We start from the raw sequence: 18,212 nt of genomic DNA, 5'->3' as shown, positions 1-18,212 counted from the left end.
ATACGCGGCTTAGCATGAATAGTATCTAGATCCAGCCGTGGATAACCCGCAACGATACCAGCAGATCCGAGCGCTGAAGCTGGATTTCTACTAGAAATCGCCAACACCGGAAGAGCCGTTTCTTTTTTCTGTTACATAGAACCGGTAGAAAATATTTACCTACGCAAGATTTATACATAATTATCATTTTATCTTTCTTTTCTTTTTTAACTCAAACTAATCTGTACGAGTATACATTAGCAAAGTATGCGCGGGGCCACTATTCACCGGCATGCAACTCCTCTTGCTCCGGACACTCTTTCATTTACCGCCCTAATACATTCATTAACGTTACGAAGATCGTTAAATGGATCTGCCGTCCCGTTCCTCCCACGACAAAATCACTTGTCCTTTAAAATCCATTCGAAACATCGTCCAAGTGATCTACGACTTCTACTCGAACGCGTCGCTGTCGCGGAGGAAGAGGCCTTCCGGATAACGAGACAGAAGTACACCTGCCGCGTTCGTAGAGGAGGCAGGACACAGGCTGAAAAGTTTTCAATGCGAGGACGGTCGTACACCGCAAAAGTAGTAGATCGGGACGTTGGTCGTTGAAGCGGCAAGAGGGAGTCAACGGTGGAACCGTTGCTACTGCTCCAGCTCCTACTTTTACCTGTCCTCTCGCTCTCCTCCGGCCCGGCTTATTTATTCCTCTCTCTGTCACTGCCTCCCTTTCTTCTGCGACTTCTTCTTTATTTCTGTCCTTTTGCCCGTTTTCTGCTTCCGCAAACGACAGCCGCTTATTTATACCCCGTCTTTGCATCGCGCGGGAGCGAGCGAGGGCGCTTTTGCGTTTACTCGCTACTGCCGTTCTCTCTGCCGCTTCTGTGTTCCTCCGCCAGTACACTTTGATTCTCTACCCTTTCGCTCTCGCTCCCTTTGTCGTTCGATACTCCTTCTCTTTCGCGTCCTCCCTCTCTCTGTCTCTACCTCAAACCGTGGCCGACCCGTGTGCTAGCGAAAACATCAACGGCCAGGCACTTTGCTCACGAACACCGTGAGATGCGCTCGATGCGAGAGGCAATTCCGCGACTGCATCACCTGTCAACGCGGCATCGCGTTCCAACAGGTCTATATTACATGCAGCATGTGGCTAGTGGCTACTCTCGGTAATCGCTGCTGAGCCCGCCACCACCGGCTAATTCGTCCAACGAGAAATTTATGACGGCTACCGTTTTTTTTTTTCGATACGGACGCGTTGCTTAGGAAATAAGAGGCAGCGATGCTCGTTGCCTAATGTCTTTAATCTAATTCCTTCAAATGAGTATTCTGGTTATTTATGACAGCCAACGAGGTTTTGATAGTTTTATCAGAGATCTTCTCAATATTCAATATATATCATTCTTTTTTTTTAATATGATTAATGGTTGTCAATAGAAAAGAAAGAACGAACGAATGGTCAAAGTCGTATACGTGCTAATTAAATTATTCTGACGCAAATAGTTAGAAGTTAATCTTTTCAACGTGATTTATTACCTACAGTTACTCGGATATGATTTGACTGATTTAAAGTAAAATGAAAAGTTAGCAACACCGCGTGAGAAAGACACAACAAGTTGTAGAAATGCAAACTAACTCTGTTCCCTGGTAAAGTTCGAGAATTTGCATCATCTCTGATGAGATTCTTTATCAGAAAGCCGGATTTCGCTGAAACCAGTGGTGGCTTACGCAAATTGCATAATTATGCAACGATGAAATGTTGCGTTGGCTCTAGCGCGATCTTTTGATGCGCTGATTCCCTAGATCGTGAAATATGACGCAATTGAGTGGATTTGACGTGTTTCCACTCGAGAAGAAAAAAGAACAGTATCTCGACAGGTTCAGAAATTGGGAATTCCAAGAGAAAAATTTAAGAAAGATTATGAATTGAGGACTGATAACGCCCGTAGCTGATAAGGGAAGCTTAATTTTTAATTCATCGGCAAGAGGACTAAGTAAATATTTCTATATTTAACTCGCAACAAATGGACGTGCTGCTGATATAGTCAATGTGTCGGCAAAATGGAACGCCAATCTCTCCTAGATGCTCTATATCTTCCGAATCAATTTCGATAAGCGCGTATCGATGACGCAAGGGATCTTTTACGCGAGAAAAAAGAACGAGTCGTTAGGTCCGATCACGAAATAGCCGAGCGATTGGAGGCGCGGTACGAACTATGGTTCGTGCTCGCCCCTGCTAAAGCTCCGAAGACCCGAACAAATAAATGCTGAAAAGAGGAACAAAACCGACATTATGTGGCATTAACATACAAAGTATGTCAGACCCGCGGTCCGCAGGCATAACATAGTATCGCGGCGTTCGCATACCCCGCCCGCTTTGCAGTGACCAGCAAGACGGGAAAGCATTGGAAAGAGACCAATCCCGAAAGCGATGTTTATAAAAGAGAGAAGAGTAAAGGAACGAAAGAGAAGGGTGAGAGGGAAAAAAGAGAAAGAGAGAGAGACGCAGCGAGTGTCGAATGTGCTCGAGTAGAGGCGATAGATCGTGTGCAGAATAGAGAGGGCAGAATGATGAACGCAGAAAGGTGTGCGTGCTGTGGAAAAGGAGCGCAAGGAGGAGGACGAAGGAGACAAGGGTAAAGAAGGAAAGGAGAGCGAGAGAAAGAACTGAAGGAGAGGAGAGAAACGTTTACGCTATCCGCAGTCCTCCGAAGTCCAGACCCATCCCGTCTCATCCCATCGTTTCGTTGTCCCCGTGTGTGCCACGCGGTGCGGCTTAACGCAAAAGGACCCACAGAGCGGGAGCAGAGTAACAGAACGCGCAGGAAAGGGAAAGATCCGAAGGCAGCAGCAAGCCGGTGGCAAAACGAAAAATCGGCCCGCATATATCGAGCTGGCCTGCGACGACGACGACGACCGCGGTGGCGGCGGCTACGACGACGAAGTTGGGACACACACATAAAACCAAAGATTCCTTGTGTCCCCGCTGCCTAGTGGACTTCTGATCGGCTACCGCTAGCGATGGTTGCGAACTTGGTTAAATACAAGAGAGAGCCTCTTTCAAATAAACAACTACATACACGATTCTACATTCTTATATATATATATATATATGTATATATCTTATTTTCATCGATTTTATTTGTTATACTTTCTCTTTTTTAATTAATATCGAAAATTAAGTTATTGAAAACATAGATAGATTATATAATTTTATAAAATATATTTAACAAATATATAATTTAAGAATTTGGTTGTATAAGATACATGTAATTAGAAAGATATTGAAATTTGTATTTTGATTTTCGAAAATAACCGAATTTTGAATTTTATATAATTTGAAAATTAGCAGTTTCAAATGCATCACAAGCGAAGTAAGTCCTAAAATTGCTAACAATCAATATTAATGATTAATAAATGAAGTACTTTTGGGAAGTAATTTTTTCATTCTTTATAGCTTTTGAAGCAACTTTTTATAGCAATCGAACAAAAATTTTAATAAAATAAAATTTTAATTACGTTTGACTTCAATTTAATGCGATACATTGTAGCTTTCATTTCGATAACTACGGACATTAACTATACATTTGTATCTCTATTTAAGGAATGTCTCTTTCCAATTTCAAATGTTGCGCATGCCCAACGCTATTCACCGCCTTTACGCAGCTTTTGCAGTTTTGTGTTTACTTTTGTGCTCAGAAGCTACTAACGGAAATTTATACTTGTGTCTAAGATTCCATATATTCCAATATATTTACACATGTAATATTCTATGGTATGGGGCTCCCAAGAAAATTACTAATTAAAAATTCGAGAAAATGAGTCAAATCGAAGAGTAATGTAAAACACATTGTTCTAATTATGCTAACTAAATGTTTATTTTCATAAATATACATAGAAAATCCAATGATTGAAAAAATGCATTAACCTCCTAATGTTTACAAATGAATCAACAATATCAATTAACAATTTTATTAATTACTGTAAACAAAACAATACTTTTTTAGGAACAACTAAGCATAAATGATTTATATGCGTATTATAATGTAAAAGTTAACACAATATCATTGAAATATAAGCACTATTATAATTTGAATTACAGACATTTTTTTGATATAGACAAAAATATAACATTATTTCGTTTTTTTGTTAACATATATTAGGTAACCTTTTGAAGATAAAATACCACGACATTTTAGATGAATTTGGTATCTTGTAACCCAATATGAACTTGTATTAGCGTTGAATATTCTATTTAGATCTTCTTGAGGTAGAATTTCTGTAAGTAAAAAAGCTTAATATTGGATGACATGTTATTTACTTTATTATTATTGCTGTATCGAAATGCACTTACGGCCAGGATCATTATGCGTTAATAATTGCACGTCATTTTCTTTAGTGAATGTCTGCAAAGCTGGTGGTACAACACAACATGTAGCTAAACTAATTTGTACAATATTTGGCTTTATCTGTTCAAATAAAGGTAATATAGAATAGACACAACACTATAGAAGTAAACATTAAAAAAAAATATAAACAATGATAATTTTACATTTGCCCATTGAAATAGATCAATAAACATATTTGTGTTGAGATCACTTAAACCAACACTTGACAATTTGCCAATTTTCACATACTCTTCCACTCCAGCCCATAGGTGTTTCAATGATTCTAATAATTCTTCTGGACTTTCCTTGCTTGAATAAGCAATTACTAAAGATTCAATTGCATTTATATTTAGAAAACTACAAACTGAAAAGAAATGATATGCAACAGAACATTATTTAAAATACAATCTGGAAATAAGAAATTATAGCTCATACCTTGATCTACTGCCTCTTTCAGTAGGCTTACATCAGGTGATGAAATAAATACCTTCACAGTTATCTTAACATCTTCTCTATTGATATCTTGCAAAGCATTATCTTCTACACCTTGAATCTGAAAATAAGTAACTTTTCATTATAACGATACATTCTCCAAAAACATTAAACAACAAATAAGAAGTGATCATACAATTATTGGGTTTTCGCCAGTGCCTTCATTGTCTCGAAGTATAATTTTTAGTGTTTCAATTAACTGAAAAACAAAAAGATACCTATAATCTATCATAAATATAATATTTTACTCAGCTTTAATAGAGACATAACCTCGAGAATTATGATCCTGATTATGATATATGGAAGACTTAGTTCATAAATTTTATCATTGAAAATTCAAAAACTGACCTCATCTGTAGGATTTTGACTTGCTTTTGCTTTTGCTTCATTTAAGGAAAGTATATTTCCAGTTCGAACTAGTATATTTTGAGATAACATAGTATGGTACAAAATTGTAAAGAATGTTAGCAAGCTCGTTGTAGATGACTGACTAGAAGTATTACGAAAACTAATGACATAGATCGTAATCAACGATCACTTGCTTACGATGACTTTGATCGTAGATGACGTGGCTGACTAGGCAATTTTAAATCTAGAGATAATATCAATAAAATTCCAGCATGAAAGAATTTATATACACACATGCATGTGGCTTTCTGAATTTGTACTACAAACATCATATTATTCGAACCATTCTTAAAGTTTGTTAAGCACGAGTTGCTTTCAGGCTATCTGCGCAAAAATGCACTTGTTAGACATAATTACGTAATTAGCATTCTAGAATTACAGATTATGTAATTGTAAACAGTTGCCTGGAACATATTTCTTTGTATAATTATATATACATCATATAAGTATATATAATTGTACGTATATTTATATGATGTGTGATGTGGAATTTGAGTTTTATAAATTACAATCATTACAATTATTACAATTATTTATGATTAAATTTTTGTATAATAAAAGTGATATAATTTTTTTAACAGCAAGAAGCTATCAATTTTATAATTTTTTGGAAATTTATAATTTTATTTACGCCCATTACAAATTCTAATGTACACACATCGAACTTACATTTTCAATATGTGTAGTTCAACAAACATAAAATGCAATGTTACATTGATAGAATTTAGTTATCGAAGTAAATTAAATAACACATTAAATTTTAATTACGATATTCTTATTGCAGGCATAATGTATAGTTGGTTTTGGTTGGTAAAATACAATTGGTGGTACTCAAAAATAGACTTAAATCAAGCAATAAGATTAATAACATAGATACGGTATTTCATTGGTACCTACAGTATCTACGTATATCCATTTAATGTATTAATAAAAATTTTAAGTATAACAGATAGCGCAACAGTCGTTGTAATAGAAAAATTAAAAAACCACTCTATAAAATGGATGCATCACGGCTATCGGTGATGTGCAAAAAATAAATACATTCTGCTTAGCATTTATAATTTATTGAAGTCTATGCAGTAACAGAATAGATTGTAAAAAGAAAACTTATTAATAATAAAATTATAATTGTGCAATAAAAAATGCCTGCTGACATACTTGGATATATATATGCCGCTACAGTAGCGGCTGGTGGTGTACTTGGTTATGTAAAAGCCCGTAAGTTTATATACTATTAAACATTATTATTATTATTATTCTAATAAACGTTAAATACAACTTATTTATAAAATTATTTGTATTATCTTTGATTAATTACTTTTCATATTTGATTCTTTATCATATAATTTTTATTTATTAAAAAGCAATTAATAGAAAATACTTTCTTAAAAAATAAAAATTATGTAATTTTTTAAAGAATCAATTCCTTCTCTGGGAGCTGGACTTATCTTTGGATCTGTTTTGGGCTATGGAGCTTATCAAACTTCTCAAGATCCCACAAATATTAGAGTTTCTATAGCAGCAACTTCACTCCTTGGTGGAATTATGGGTTATCGTTATTATAATACTGGTAAAATAATGCCAGCCGGGATAATTGCTCTACTAAGGTACTATTTTATATAATTATGTTGTATATTTGTATTCTATATAATAATTATGATAAAATTAAATTCTTTTTTAGCTGTGTAGTATTTGTGAAAACTATTGTAAGATCTTTTACTGGTACAGCCCTTGTTAATGAAACATTAAGTAAAGAGAGTAAGACAACATAAATATAAATTTTTCTGATAATTCCACAATTTTTATTTTATTGTCTAAATTTTTATTTTATTGTTATGTATATAGAATATACATAACATAGGTAGTTTAAGGTAAGGAACAATTAAATCTATAAAAAGGGAGAAGAAAGTAACTAAAGTAGACTGTACTGTGTGTATTGGGTGTATTGTGCTGGATGTATTATCTGTGGTACTTAAAATGGTTGACCTGATGAATATTAGGAATTTAAATATTGTGAGTCTGAATTCCAATGCTTGAAACCTTTTTTGTTGTATAAAACACTTTCCTTCAGGAATAAAATTTATGTTTGTTATAGTACACTATTTGTTATAGTATGTATGACTTGAATATATCTATTTCAACGAAGTTCTCTTAAATGTTATCTAATGTTGAATTATTATAAATATGTTGTTAAATAAAGAATTAAGATAATTATTGGAATTTATACTTTATTTCTATTTTAATTTCGTATCTTGTTATACAAAATGAACGTTTTTAAGCCATTGATATCTGCTGATATTATTTTGGTAGCATTGAGCATTGACGTCACTTAAACTTATTCTCTTAAATTGTGTTATTTTTATACACGTGTGTGCCTGTGTTATTTAAGCAGTTAATTAAACTCTAAATCCATCTGTATCAACATAGTGTTGGTAACGGTGGAGATGTACTGCATATTATGAAACAAGTATTGCATACAATGGAACAGGTATTCCATATCATTTCTCACTTTATCATAGAAAGATCATAGAAAAATTCGAATGTATCGTAACATAGATTGTGAACTTAACATTTACTGCTCATTGAGCAATATTACGTTATAAAGTAAAAATAATATACACAGAAGGGTTACATACAAAGAGTTTATCACAGAAAAAGTAATATTTCGTAAAAATTGAAAACGAATATAAAAAGTGACGTCGACATTTCAAAGGACTTTAATTTATCCCATCAATTAAAATCACAAAATATATTTAATATATTTGATATTGATGTTTTGCATACGACAAATATATACTTACAATATTTCTAAAGATGTTATTTTATTAATTGCCATTAACTCATAGTAAGTACAATTTTTTTTTAAGTTCTGTTCGTAATTTATTTAAAACTACATAATCGATTGTATACGATAATCGAAGCATGTGAACTCGAAGTTCGAGTTACAAAATCGACTACGCTCTGGATTGGATGCATTTACGAACCTTTCCGGGAGCTCTTGCTCGGTGTGGTGTTTCCGTGGGAGGAAGTTCTGCGGTTTCACTAGGTTCTGCGAGTTCTTAACGAAATTAAATACGATTCACGAGTTACTACGACTGGCGCGTTGATGTTCTTTCGTAACTCGTAAGTTACGATTGAACAAACGAATGTTCTTTCTCGATTCTTTTAACGGGGACTTGGTCGCGAGAAAATTCGACAGGCACTGGTCGCAACACGAACGAAGCTTCAACCTTCATCGATCGATTTGACTGATTTTTGAGATCCAGTCACCGAAAACTTCCATCATTCCGTCAAAAACCGAGTGCCGACCCGCAGGGTGGCGATCATTTGATAAGGTACGTGTAAATTCATATTCGACATAATCTTCACGAATGCATGCATGCATCTTACAAGTCTGTCACGTGAAAATTTTAGTTATCGATGAGTCACTGTATGGTCCTTGTTGAATTTGTGCAAACTTTCCGACATATTATATCTTTAACAATAGATTAAATATTTTTCCAACAATGAATCACGTGCTCTTTCATTTTCCTTATACGACGTTTCCTTATTGTGCAAAATGTAAGATTTTCCTTTGTAATTTATGTACATTATTATCTACTAGACTATATAGTAATTTCGTTAATTATTCTTATCTGTCTTGTAAATGACGTTAATTGATTCGAATCCAAATTATTCATTCAGTACAATAGGCATTAGCACAATAGCAGAACTTATTTTGCAAACATTATACCATCTTGCTATTTGGTAGCATCATGTTTGTAGAGCAGTTTGTATTTCGATGCTATGTTATCTTCAAGCTAATACTACTTAACTCCGTCTGATATTTCCTGTACAAACCAGTAAAGTTATAACGAAATGTATGAATTTTATTCGAAATTTTGATGTGTCAGTTGAAGAGCTTTTCATTTGAGAGTGATAATGGAAATGTCAATATGTTAACATTTTTCTTTAAACTGATTTTTTCGTTCTTAACAATAATAATGACGTAATTTTGAAGTGATGCATTCTCATTCTGATTTATTTAAACAATATGTTACGTTTGTTAATGCATATTTTTTAATTAAAATGTATTACATTGTTTTGATTTTATTTTTTATAATTCATTAATTTAACGTCAAGGTGTATATTATCTAAATATCTTATTTGGTTATTTAATCATTTTTTGCATAAATTTCCTTTAGGTTCTCTAGAAATTAAATATGTAGAATATTATAAATTTATGCATACTGTGTATCTATAATAAAATATATTTATAATTTTTATATAAATAATTATTCCATTTTCAAACAATTGTGTTTTTATGCTGATTAAGTAAATATATCTAAAATTGTTAACAAATTTCGTGATATTACATAAGTTGTCTAATGCTTTGTATTTTTTTTTTTTTTTTTCATGAGGAAGTTTCTTATTTAGAAATAAGTAGTACAGACAGGAAAGTAGCATACATAATGTACCAAACACCTGTATTTTATCTATGAATATTTCACTGAGATGTTATCAATAGATGCCAAGTGATTTTGACAAATGATAGTTATCTATAATTTCAACAGCATAGCATAGATTAAGTACGGTATTTCCATGCCCCCAATGAAGACTTGATCTTTGAGTGGCGTGTGCATTACCCCTCCATGTCCAATTGGATCTCTCTGAACCATGTATTTCTTGGCCGTCAGATAAGCTTTGTTCCATGAAGTAGACTTGGTACCACGCAAAGCCTGCCTGATAGTACTTATCTTTCTCGTATAAATAGTGGCCCAAATAGTTACTTCAGGTTCAGTATTATACTGTACTCTTGACTGTCCGTTGCACTTCTCCAATTGAACACATTTTGTGTCATTACACAAAAGAGAAGCATAATAATTTTGCAATTTTCTCTGTTTGTATTAGTGTTTTTTCCAAATTATTATAAAGATAGTTGTTTTTCAAAGTTTTTGGTGTGTTCAAAATTTTATGTCAGTGGTTTTTGCTTTAACGTGTTATAAAAGCTACGAGAATTACTTTTAAACGCCAGGTGAGTTACCAAAAATTTTTTTTTATAAATAAAGATAGGTGTGGTAATTATATTTTTTTTACATAATTTGATTGATTAATATTTATTTAATTTAAAAAGATATTAACTTTTATAAAAAGTTTATTCAAGTAAAGTTTCTTTTTAACAAAAATTAATGTAAAATTTATATAAATATCTTGTTTTCATATAAAGTTCAGCCCGAATCTTTCAAGTATCTGGAAAGAAATTCATATAATTATTATTGATAAAATTTGATAAGATAAATTTGGGTCTATAATAAAATGTTTGACATGTGGTACTAAGTGTATTCATCCATACTAAGAGAATTATAAATAGTTAATGAATTTTAAAAATAAATAAATTATATATATATATATACTTTTTCTCTGTGTAAATAAATATCACTCAAGAAAATGGCAATGCTTTAGTATGTCCATGAAATATCCTAATATTTATCTTTATATTGTAGTTACAGTACACGTAATATTTGTACTATAGAAAAAACTATGTAAATATTGAATGAAATTACAAAAATATATTTTCTTTTAGTAAGTTACTTGGTATACAATTTATTACATTATCATATATTCCTATTTTAGAGCTTTCTATATTTTTGAATAAATAAACTAATGTTTAATAGAGCAGTTCTTTTGAAGTATGACCTTAATCTACAGATATTGATAAAGATTATACTTGATTATTTAAGAGGTTTTTAACTTGATCTGAAAATATTTTTTGTAACAACTGTTGCAATATTTTTATTTGAATTACCTATTGAGATGCATTTAAAGCATTGTTTGAAAGAAATTTATTAAATTAATGAAAATAATAATGTTTTGTTAATAATAAAATATTTTATAATGTATCGCAATAAGATTCAAATTTCTTTATATATAATTGCCTTATTTTGTTTAATAAATGTTTTAACGCAGAAGTATAAAATACTAATGTTGTAATACTTATTCTGTTTGTTATAGGGTTCTATCTACAATAGGCTGGTAGGCCAGTCTATTGGTGGGTGTGTAGATAACTGCGGCAACTGGAAGTTGGCCCTGAACGCAGAGCCCCCGTGGCTTTGCTAGCACCCCCATAGTGATCTTGTCTTAACCCGCTTCCTCACGACTCACCCAATTCTCATTGACAGCTGCCTCGTATGTATCATTTAATATGTTCTGAATAAATAATCAAATGTATGCGATTTCTATGGTCTAATAATTTTTTAATTTCAGTTTGCTGCCTAGCACCTACAGAGTATTTATAAAAAATTTACAAAATAGTCAATATGAAGGTAACAAATCTGGACGAACGTATTCATGTTTTGGACAGTGCGTCAAATGTTACGACCGTCATCAAAGACATTGCACTGAGTGGAATGCAAGAAGAAGCTTTTTATGTGCTTGACATTGGTGACATTGTACGTAAACATCAGATATGGAAGGAAAAAATGCCACGCGTCAGCCCCTATTATGGTAAAACAATTATTATATATTTTGAATTGTATTCCATTTTGGATGAAAAAGTAACCAATTGCATTATAAACTTTCAGCCGTAAAATGTAATGACAACTTAGTTGTGATTGAGGTATTGGCTGCTCTTGGTATTGGTTTTGATTGTGCATCAAAAGTAAATAATCTGATACTTCGCATCTTATATTGTATCTTTGTATTTTAAGTAAATAGTCTAATTAAGATTTTTATCATTTGCTGTTATTTATAGTCGGAGATTAATAAAGTATTAAGTGTTGGAGTAGACTCATCGAGAATTATCTTTGCCAATCCTGCTAAGCCAGCATCTCATATCCGTCATGCTGCTGCTGTTGGAGTTGATGCTATGACAGCAGATAATGAAAGCGAGTTACATAAGATTAAGAAACTTCATCCAAGTGCCAAGGTAATAAAACATATTTCGTTTGTCATTATTTTCTTCTATCTTTAGTTATAATCTTATCTAATCCATTATTCTTCAATCTTAGGTTGTTATTAGAATTCGTTGTGATGCAGAAGTTGCTCAGTGTCAATTAGGCATGAAATTTGGTTGTGATCCCATATATGAAGCACCCAATCTTTTACGTCTTGCGCGTGTTTTGGGACTCAATGTCATCGGTATTAGTTTCCATGTTGGATCTGGTTGTCAGGATCCACCTGTATTTTATCGAGCTATACGCGAATCCAAGATATTGTTTGACTTAGCAACTGATCTTGGTTTCAAGCCATATCTACTAGACATTGGCGGTGGTTATCCTGGAAATAAGGGCACTAGCATTGATAAAATTGCTAATGTCGTTAATGATGCACTCGACGAATTCTTTAATAGTATGTGACATTTATTTGCATTATAATATGTTTTACCCTATTTTTATAACTTAATTATAAGGTTTATTTACTTATAATAATTCTCAGCCGATGCTGTTCACATAATCGCTGAACCTGGTCGTTTTTATGTTGCCTCGGCATTTACTCTTGCAACCAGTATTCATAGTAAGCGTTCAGTGCGTGGCGATGAAAATTCACCAAATACGATTACGCACAATATGTACTACATTAATGATGGTGTCTATGGCTCTTTCAATTGTTTACTCTATGATCATCAACATGTAACTCCAATACCTCTAAAGGTAATTATTTTAAATTATTGCTATGTTTGAAAATAGTTTGTAGAGTACTAAATTATTCAGTAGTTTTAATATTAAATGTCCTAATATTAGCAGAAAATTGTTGATTCGTTCTTAATAGTAAACATTTTGACATTAACAGAAAGGTTGTGGAAAGATGATTCCCTCAAGTATTTGGGGACCAACTTGTGATGGTTTGGATCAAGTCGTAGAAAACGTTATGTTACATGAAATGGAACTCGGTGATTGGATAATTTTTGAAAATATGGGAGCATACACGTTACCAGTTGCTTCTCCATTTAATGGATTTCCTGTGCCTAAAGTTCATATCGTCGCTGATGAAACCATTTGGTAAGTCTTAGATTGTAATTATTTAATGTACTTTTCGATTGCAGTCATATTATTGAAATAATGAACAAAGTTTTTGGTTGTTACATCTTATAGGCATTTGTTAAAAGACGCTTTGCCTTTGACCGAAGAGCATTTTGTTATTGGTAATACTCCAGCTAATTTACGGCTTGGTCTGGATATTGGTGGAACTGATACCAATGCATGGCATAATCCAAACATTGAACTGACATCGACTGAAATGTTAGCTGACGTTACTAATCCACCAGCAGCATACATTTACGATTACCTCGAAGTTGATCTTTAAGTTAGTGCAGGCATACTACGATAACAACAAATATGTTAAAACAGCTACTCGACATTTGTAGCGAGAAACCACACCTTCATTTTGAACGTAGATATTATGGTATAATTCGAAACTAGGTTTTTTGTAAGGTTTGTGATTTTGCATTTCATATTTATCTTGACGAGTTTGTAGACGAAAAATGTAATATTATTTCCGCTTCTATTCCAATGAAAGCTTGGAGCGTTACTAATATTTGGTGCCATCTTTGAAAAGCTGAATTGTTTATACCTCTTGTTTTTGTTAAAAGACTAAAAACGTGCAAATTATTTCAATTAATGCAGAATGATAATATGTGTAATTGCTGCTAAATAATTAAAGAGTAGAATGTATAAATTAAAGTCAAATCTTCAAACTATTATTGAAAATTTTCAGTACTACCGTAGATATTATTCTGCTGTATGACATGTTAAAATATTTTCGTAGGAATATCTATATATGCTTTTAAAAATAGTTTTCCTCATATATTGGCTTCCAAAATATACAAAAAAAATGTTTATTGACCTTTTCCATGGGTATCTACGATTTGCACGTTTAATATAGGGAAAAGTTTCGGGTTATTTTTATATAAATCATATAAATATGAGTTATTAGAAAATTTAGCTAACAAAAATGGTAATTTTAATTTTCGCAATCATTTTTATGAACGATTGACGTCCATGCTTATGGTAAATAATGTTTTATGTGGTTTTTTGATATTAATCTCAAATATATATAATTTGTATGAGATACATAAAAAAACAAGAGTAGTAGCCTTGTGTAAGGGTTTAAATGTCGAGACATTTATCTATATATATATATATATATCTATATATATATATAAATATATATATATATATCTATATATATATATAAATATATAATATATATATATATATATATATATATATATATATATATATATATATATATATATATATATATATATATAAACTATTCAAATAATCATTGTTACTTAACATTTGATTAACAAGTGAAGAAAATGTAAAAAAAAGTTACGAGGGAAATGTAATCAGTAGCATTGAAGGTGACGTACGTGTCCAATATATGTATAATGATATAAGCACAAAAAGTTCACTATCTCTCGAATTAATTTTGTTCATTTAAAATATCAAAAAAAATATAAACTCTGTAGGATTGTTAGGATCTTTAGGGCACTGAGGCAGCTGTCACAGAAAGAAAAGATAATTAGTTTCTTATTAATTATTACTCTTATTGTATTATATGTCGACTATTATTATTGTTAATTAATTATTATTAACGAATAAATATATGTAATGAAATATAAAAAATCAAATCAATGTGCTTTCAGTTCTTATTTCTTCTTCGTTTCGTAGATTTAGATATCGGTTGATTGATATACACTACGTGTAATTCAAAGATAAATACGGTGTATCTAATCGTGACAACGACTGACATGGAATTATCATAGAATTTATTGAAATTAGAAATCTTGTATACTTTTGAAGTATATTATCGGCCAATGTATTAGCTAGGATTAACTGATTAAGAAGTTTGTCGACCAATAACCTTATGAAACTAAATACGGGAATTTGTATATACTAAATTTATCATCTTGTAACATTGACACGCACGTAGATTATCTCGATTATCGTAAGTAATTTTTATTATTATGTAATGATTAATTTGTACTATGTAATCGCAGCATTTGCATGTGCATTTAATACTTCATTTGCCAATCTCTAATTTATAATGCAATACCATAGACATAATGTGTAACACATAGATCGATGATACAATTTGATTGAGCAAAAATAAGTCTGGATAAGTCTGAAATGTTATTTATCTAAAACTATAATTGATCGCTATGTATTTGTATCTCATCTCATTTTTATTTTTTATTTAGTTCAAATAAGGAACACATCCTATAATTAAATGTAATTTCTTAAATTTATTTAATACGCTAACAGTTTTTTGTATAATTATTGTACCGTTGTAAAAACTCCATTATGAGACAGAAACAAAGAATTACGGTGTAACCGCGTTATTTCCCTAATTCAAAAGTCAATGCTGATTGTCACAGATTCATCTCTGATTCAACAGTCGAATGATAAAAAAAATTCCTCTTCTTTTCCTTTTTATCAATCTCGCGCTGGGATTATTTCTCAGAAGAATAACTCATATTTTATTCGTAGTTATAAATAAGAATTGCAAGTGTATATTTTCCTTATTTTTGTAAGTGTCGTGGCGGTTCTGAAGCGAATCTAAAATAAAAGATAACCAATCAAAGAAAGGATATATTCCTTCGAAACGATAATTGATAACTTTGTTGTAATTCTCGTTTGGAAGCCGTGCTATCGAATAGGAGGAGAGTAAATGATTCGATTATCGAGCTATTGATAATCATTGTACTTGTTTAATCAAACATCTCGAAATATTTCAATGTACAATATGTATATACTACACTGGAAGAGTCGAATTGTGATTCGATCTGAGATTTGGACTGGTCAAGGTTTTTGGACAGAGTTCACACGGACAGTTCGAACAGTCACGATCTTCGCTGTGCATTGTGAAAGGCGTACTGTTGTTTTGCTTGCAATGCACTGTCTAACCGGATGGTTGTGCAACAATTGCTAATCTTTTTATGTTTTATATTTATTGTTTCCATATACTAAACGCACGCTTTTTCAATATCGTCATTTCGATCTTTATGGAAACAACTTTCGATGCAATTGAACGATTACCTCATTAGGTGAAAAATGGTTTTATTTTTGGTTAAGTTAAATAGCCAAAAATATTTACATCTTTTGCAATAATTGGAAAATTGTTTCCCTTAAATTTTTCATACATGGAATCTGTCGTTTTGAGTAATATAGGTAGATATCATTTAATGTAAATACATATACATATGTATGTACTTAATTGTAAATATTTTCGTGTAGTAAAGAAAAAAAAGAAATATATATTTTCATATTTACAATTATAAAATAAGGATATGTTTTACAAGAATATTTCAATCTACAAATTTACTACGTCAGTTAATTGGAATTTTAGCAGAAAGACTAATTATCAACGAGTTATAATTTATAATAAACAATCATTCTATCTCATTGAATATATATATACATATGTTTTTATAAATGTTTTTTTTTCACTTTTTAGAGTCAGGTCTTAATTTTCTTTTACAGATTTAGGGATTTTCCTTAAAGATAGGAGTAGACGAAAAAAGATTGATTTATCGATATTTATCGAGAGCATTCCTATACTTTGGCCCTGGTTAATTATAATAAATGATCTTGATATAATTTATCGCGCAGCTTATGAGTTAAATGGAATCGTTAATTGCAGCAATTTCAGTGTGATTTATCGACCATTCTAATTTTTTATCTTCGTTTCTTATTTTAAGGCTTTAGATGCCGCTACCTGCGAGACAAGATCTGTGTGTGTGTGTCAAAGATCGATGACAAGACATCAATTGCCAGACTTTTATAACACTGGAATCGTGGTTACGGATTAGAATCGATTTCTTTGTAATTCGAAGAAAAAGCCGGTGGAGAAGAAAAGTTGATGAATCACTAAAGTGGATACTGGAGGATTACAAGATTTCTGTTTCTCACTGTAACCAGTAGGAAGGTGAAATCCTTTGCGAAATCATTAGTTTTCGATTTTGCGAGATCTCGAGAGACGATTGAGTTGAATGGAGGAGCGTAACGGTACTAACAAAAAACGATTACTTTACATCGATACCTGGATAGGTTGCAAAAAACATTTGTCACAGACGTCAACATGGCGGAACAACTTTTTGTGTAGCTAATAGTATTTCATTCTGTCGAGATATTGGTGCATGATATTGTTACAGATGGAGTAACATTAGTCAATAGATTTTTAAGTGGTAAGTAGTTACATGATGCAAAAAATTCAGATTTAATGATTTGAAGATACAACAGGAAACTATATTTCTAGAAAGAAATCTAGACTAAATATATAGATGTGTAGATTTAAGAAACTTGGAGTATCGAATAGTCTTGTGTATTGAGAACAATATTAAAACAATGGATTTTGTAAGTTGTCAAGGTTGTCCCTGCTATTTTATTTCATTGTTATTCCCTACATTTTCTTCGCATAAATATTTCCTGAAGCAATACATTATTGAAAACTAATCAGATTAAAATGTGCCAAAAATTTCTTACGATCGATTAAAATTAATTACACGAAATGTTATATCGAACATTGATTTTAGGGACTGTAGTAGATATACGACATAAATCAGGCGCATACAACGTGCTTGGTTTCGGTACGTGGATAATCAAGGAGCGCAGAAACAATATCAAGATCAATTACGTAAAAGGAACAGAAAGAAGAGGCTCCGAGATTTCTTTTTATTTCATATGTATAAATACAGCACCAACGTGTATCGTGAATGACCCACACTTTCACTTTCGTAATTAACACAGGTATAACCGCGCTTCATGTTTACCCGCCAACCGGCTGGAAACAATATGCGGATTTCCCTATGGAATCAGTCCCGTTCGCGGATAAATAATTACTATTTTCGCGTGGAGTTTCGTCGAACGAACAAGCCAACAGCTCTTAAACCACAGCCGTCTCCGTGAGTTTTTCGTTGTGGACGGACGTCTAACTGTGATATCCGGTCTCGCACGCGCGCAC

At 32.1% G+C, this 18,212-nt stretch overlaps 3 protein-coding genes across 6 annotated transcripts; 2 read left to right on the top strand and 1 right to left on the bottom strand.

The window, feature by feature from the left end:
- Positions 1 to 3,935: 3,935 nt before the first annotated feature.
- LOC126878280 (glutamate--cysteine ligase regulatory subunit) lies at positions 3,936 to 6,097 on the bottom strand. Of its 2 annotated transcripts, XM_050640897.1 has the most exons (7): positions 5,937 to 6,097; positions 5,208 to 5,591; positions 4,996 to 5,058; positions 4,803 to 4,920; positions 4,532 to 4,731; positions 4,334 to 4,448; positions 3,936 to 4,258 (listed from the first exon to the last, which is right to left on the bottom strand). In XM_050640897.1, exons 2-7 carry the CDS (start codon positions 5,295 to 5,297, stop codon positions 4,113 to 4,115), a joined length of 732 nt encoding a protein of 243 aa, XP_050496854.1. In that variant the 5' UTR covers positions 5,298 to 5,591; positions 5,937 to 6,097; the 3' UTR covers positions 3,936 to 4,112. The 2 variants fall into 2 exon arrangements, with proteins under 2 accessions (XP_050496854.1, XP_050496853.1); XM_050640896.1 differs by lacking the exon at positions 5,937 to 6,097 and having other exon boundaries at positions 5,208 to 5,881.
- A 169-nt stretch (positions 6,098 to 6,266) lies between these two features.
- On the top strand, positions 6,267 to 7,487 carry LOC126878283 (transmembrane protein 14C). The gene is made up of 3 exons (XM_050640900.1): positions 6,267 to 6,485; positions 6,685 to 6,874; positions 6,949 to 7,487. The coding sequence occupies exons 1-3, from the start codon at positions 6,410 to 6,412 to the stop codon at positions 7,037 to 7,039; spliced, it is 357 nt and encodes a 118-aa protein (XP_050496857.1). The 5' UTR covers positions 6,267 to 6,409; the 3' UTR covers positions 7,040 to 7,487.
- Positions 7,488 to 8,240: 753 nt separating this feature from the next.
- Positions 8,241 to 17,617, top strand: LOC126878276 (ornithine decarboxylase-like). Of its 3 annotated transcripts, none has more exons than XM_050640885.1 (9): positions 8,241 to 8,602; positions 11,259 to 11,432; positions 11,511 to 11,750; positions 11,828 to 11,904; positions 11,998 to 12,171; positions 12,254 to 12,593; positions 12,681 to 12,895; positions 13,035 to 13,243; positions 16,951 to 17,617. In XM_050640885.1, exons 3-9 carry the CDS (start codon positions 11,564 to 11,566, stop codon positions 16,955 to 16,957), a joined length of 1,209 nt encoding a protein of 402 aa, XP_050496842.1. In that variant the 5' UTR covers positions 8,241 to 8,602; positions 11,259 to 11,432; positions 11,511 to 11,563; the 3' UTR covers positions 16,958 to 17,617. The 3 variants fall into 3 exon arrangements, with proteins under 3 accessions (XP_050496842.1, XP_050496840.1, XP_050496841.1); XM_050640883.1 differs by lacking the exon at positions 16,951 to 17,617 and adding an exon at positions 13,337 to 14,884 and having other exon boundaries at positions 8,242 to 8,602; XM_050640884.1 differs by lacking the exons at positions 8,241 to 8,602; positions 16,951 to 17,617 and adding exons at positions 10,042 to 10,281; positions 13,337 to 14,884.
- The last annotated feature ends 595 nt before the right edge of the window (positions 17,618 to 18,212 follow it).

This window comes from Bombus huntii, chromosome 2, assembly GCF_024542735.1.
Source record: "Bombus huntii isolate Logan2020A chromosome 2, iyBomHunt1.1, whole genome shotgun sequence".
Taxonomy (NCBI): Eukaryota; Metazoa; Arthropoda; class Insecta; order Hymenoptera; family Apidae; genus Bombus; species Bombus huntii.
Note: the sequence above shows the minus strand (reverse complement) of the source record. Positions and strands in the feature narration are given on the sequence as shown.

Bases quoted from the DNA above. Each gene is read 5' to 3' on its own strand.
- LOC126878280 (XM_050640897.1), bottom strand. From the start codon at position 5,297: ATGTTATCTCAAAATATACTAGTTCGAACTGGAAATATACTTTCCTTA. The intron at 5,059-5,207 runs GTCAGTTTTTGA...TTTGTTTTTCAG, and splicing joins GTCAAAATCCTACAGATGAG to TTAATTGAAACACTAAAAAT. The intron at 4,259-4,333 runs GTAAGTGCATTT...TTTTACTTACAG, and splicing joins AACGCATAATGATCCTGGCC to AAATTCTACCTCAAGAAGAT.
- LOC126878283 (XM_050640900.1), top strand. From the start codon at position 6,410: ATGCCTGCTGACATACTTGGATATATATATGCCGCTACAGTAGCGGCT. The intron at 6,486-6,684 runs GTAAGTTTATAT...AATTTTTTAAAG, and splicing joins ACTTGGTTATGTAAAAGCCC to AATCAATTCCTTCTCTGGGA. The intron at 6,875-6,948 runs GTACTATTTTAT...ATTCTTTTTTAG, and splicing joins GGGATAATTGCTCTACTAAG to CTGTGTAGTATTTGTGAAAA.
- LOC126878276 (XM_050640883.1), top strand. From the start codon at position 11,564: ATGAAGGTAACAAATCTGGACGAACGTATTCATGTTTTGGACAGTGCG. The intron at 12,172-12,253 runs GTAATAAAACAT...CTTCAATCTTAG, and splicing joins AACTTCATCCAAGTGCCAAG to GTTGTTATTAGAATTCGTTG. The intron at 12,594-12,680 runs GTATGTGACATT...AATAATTCTCAG, and splicing joins ACTCGACGAATTCTTTAATA to CCGATGCTGTTCACATAATC.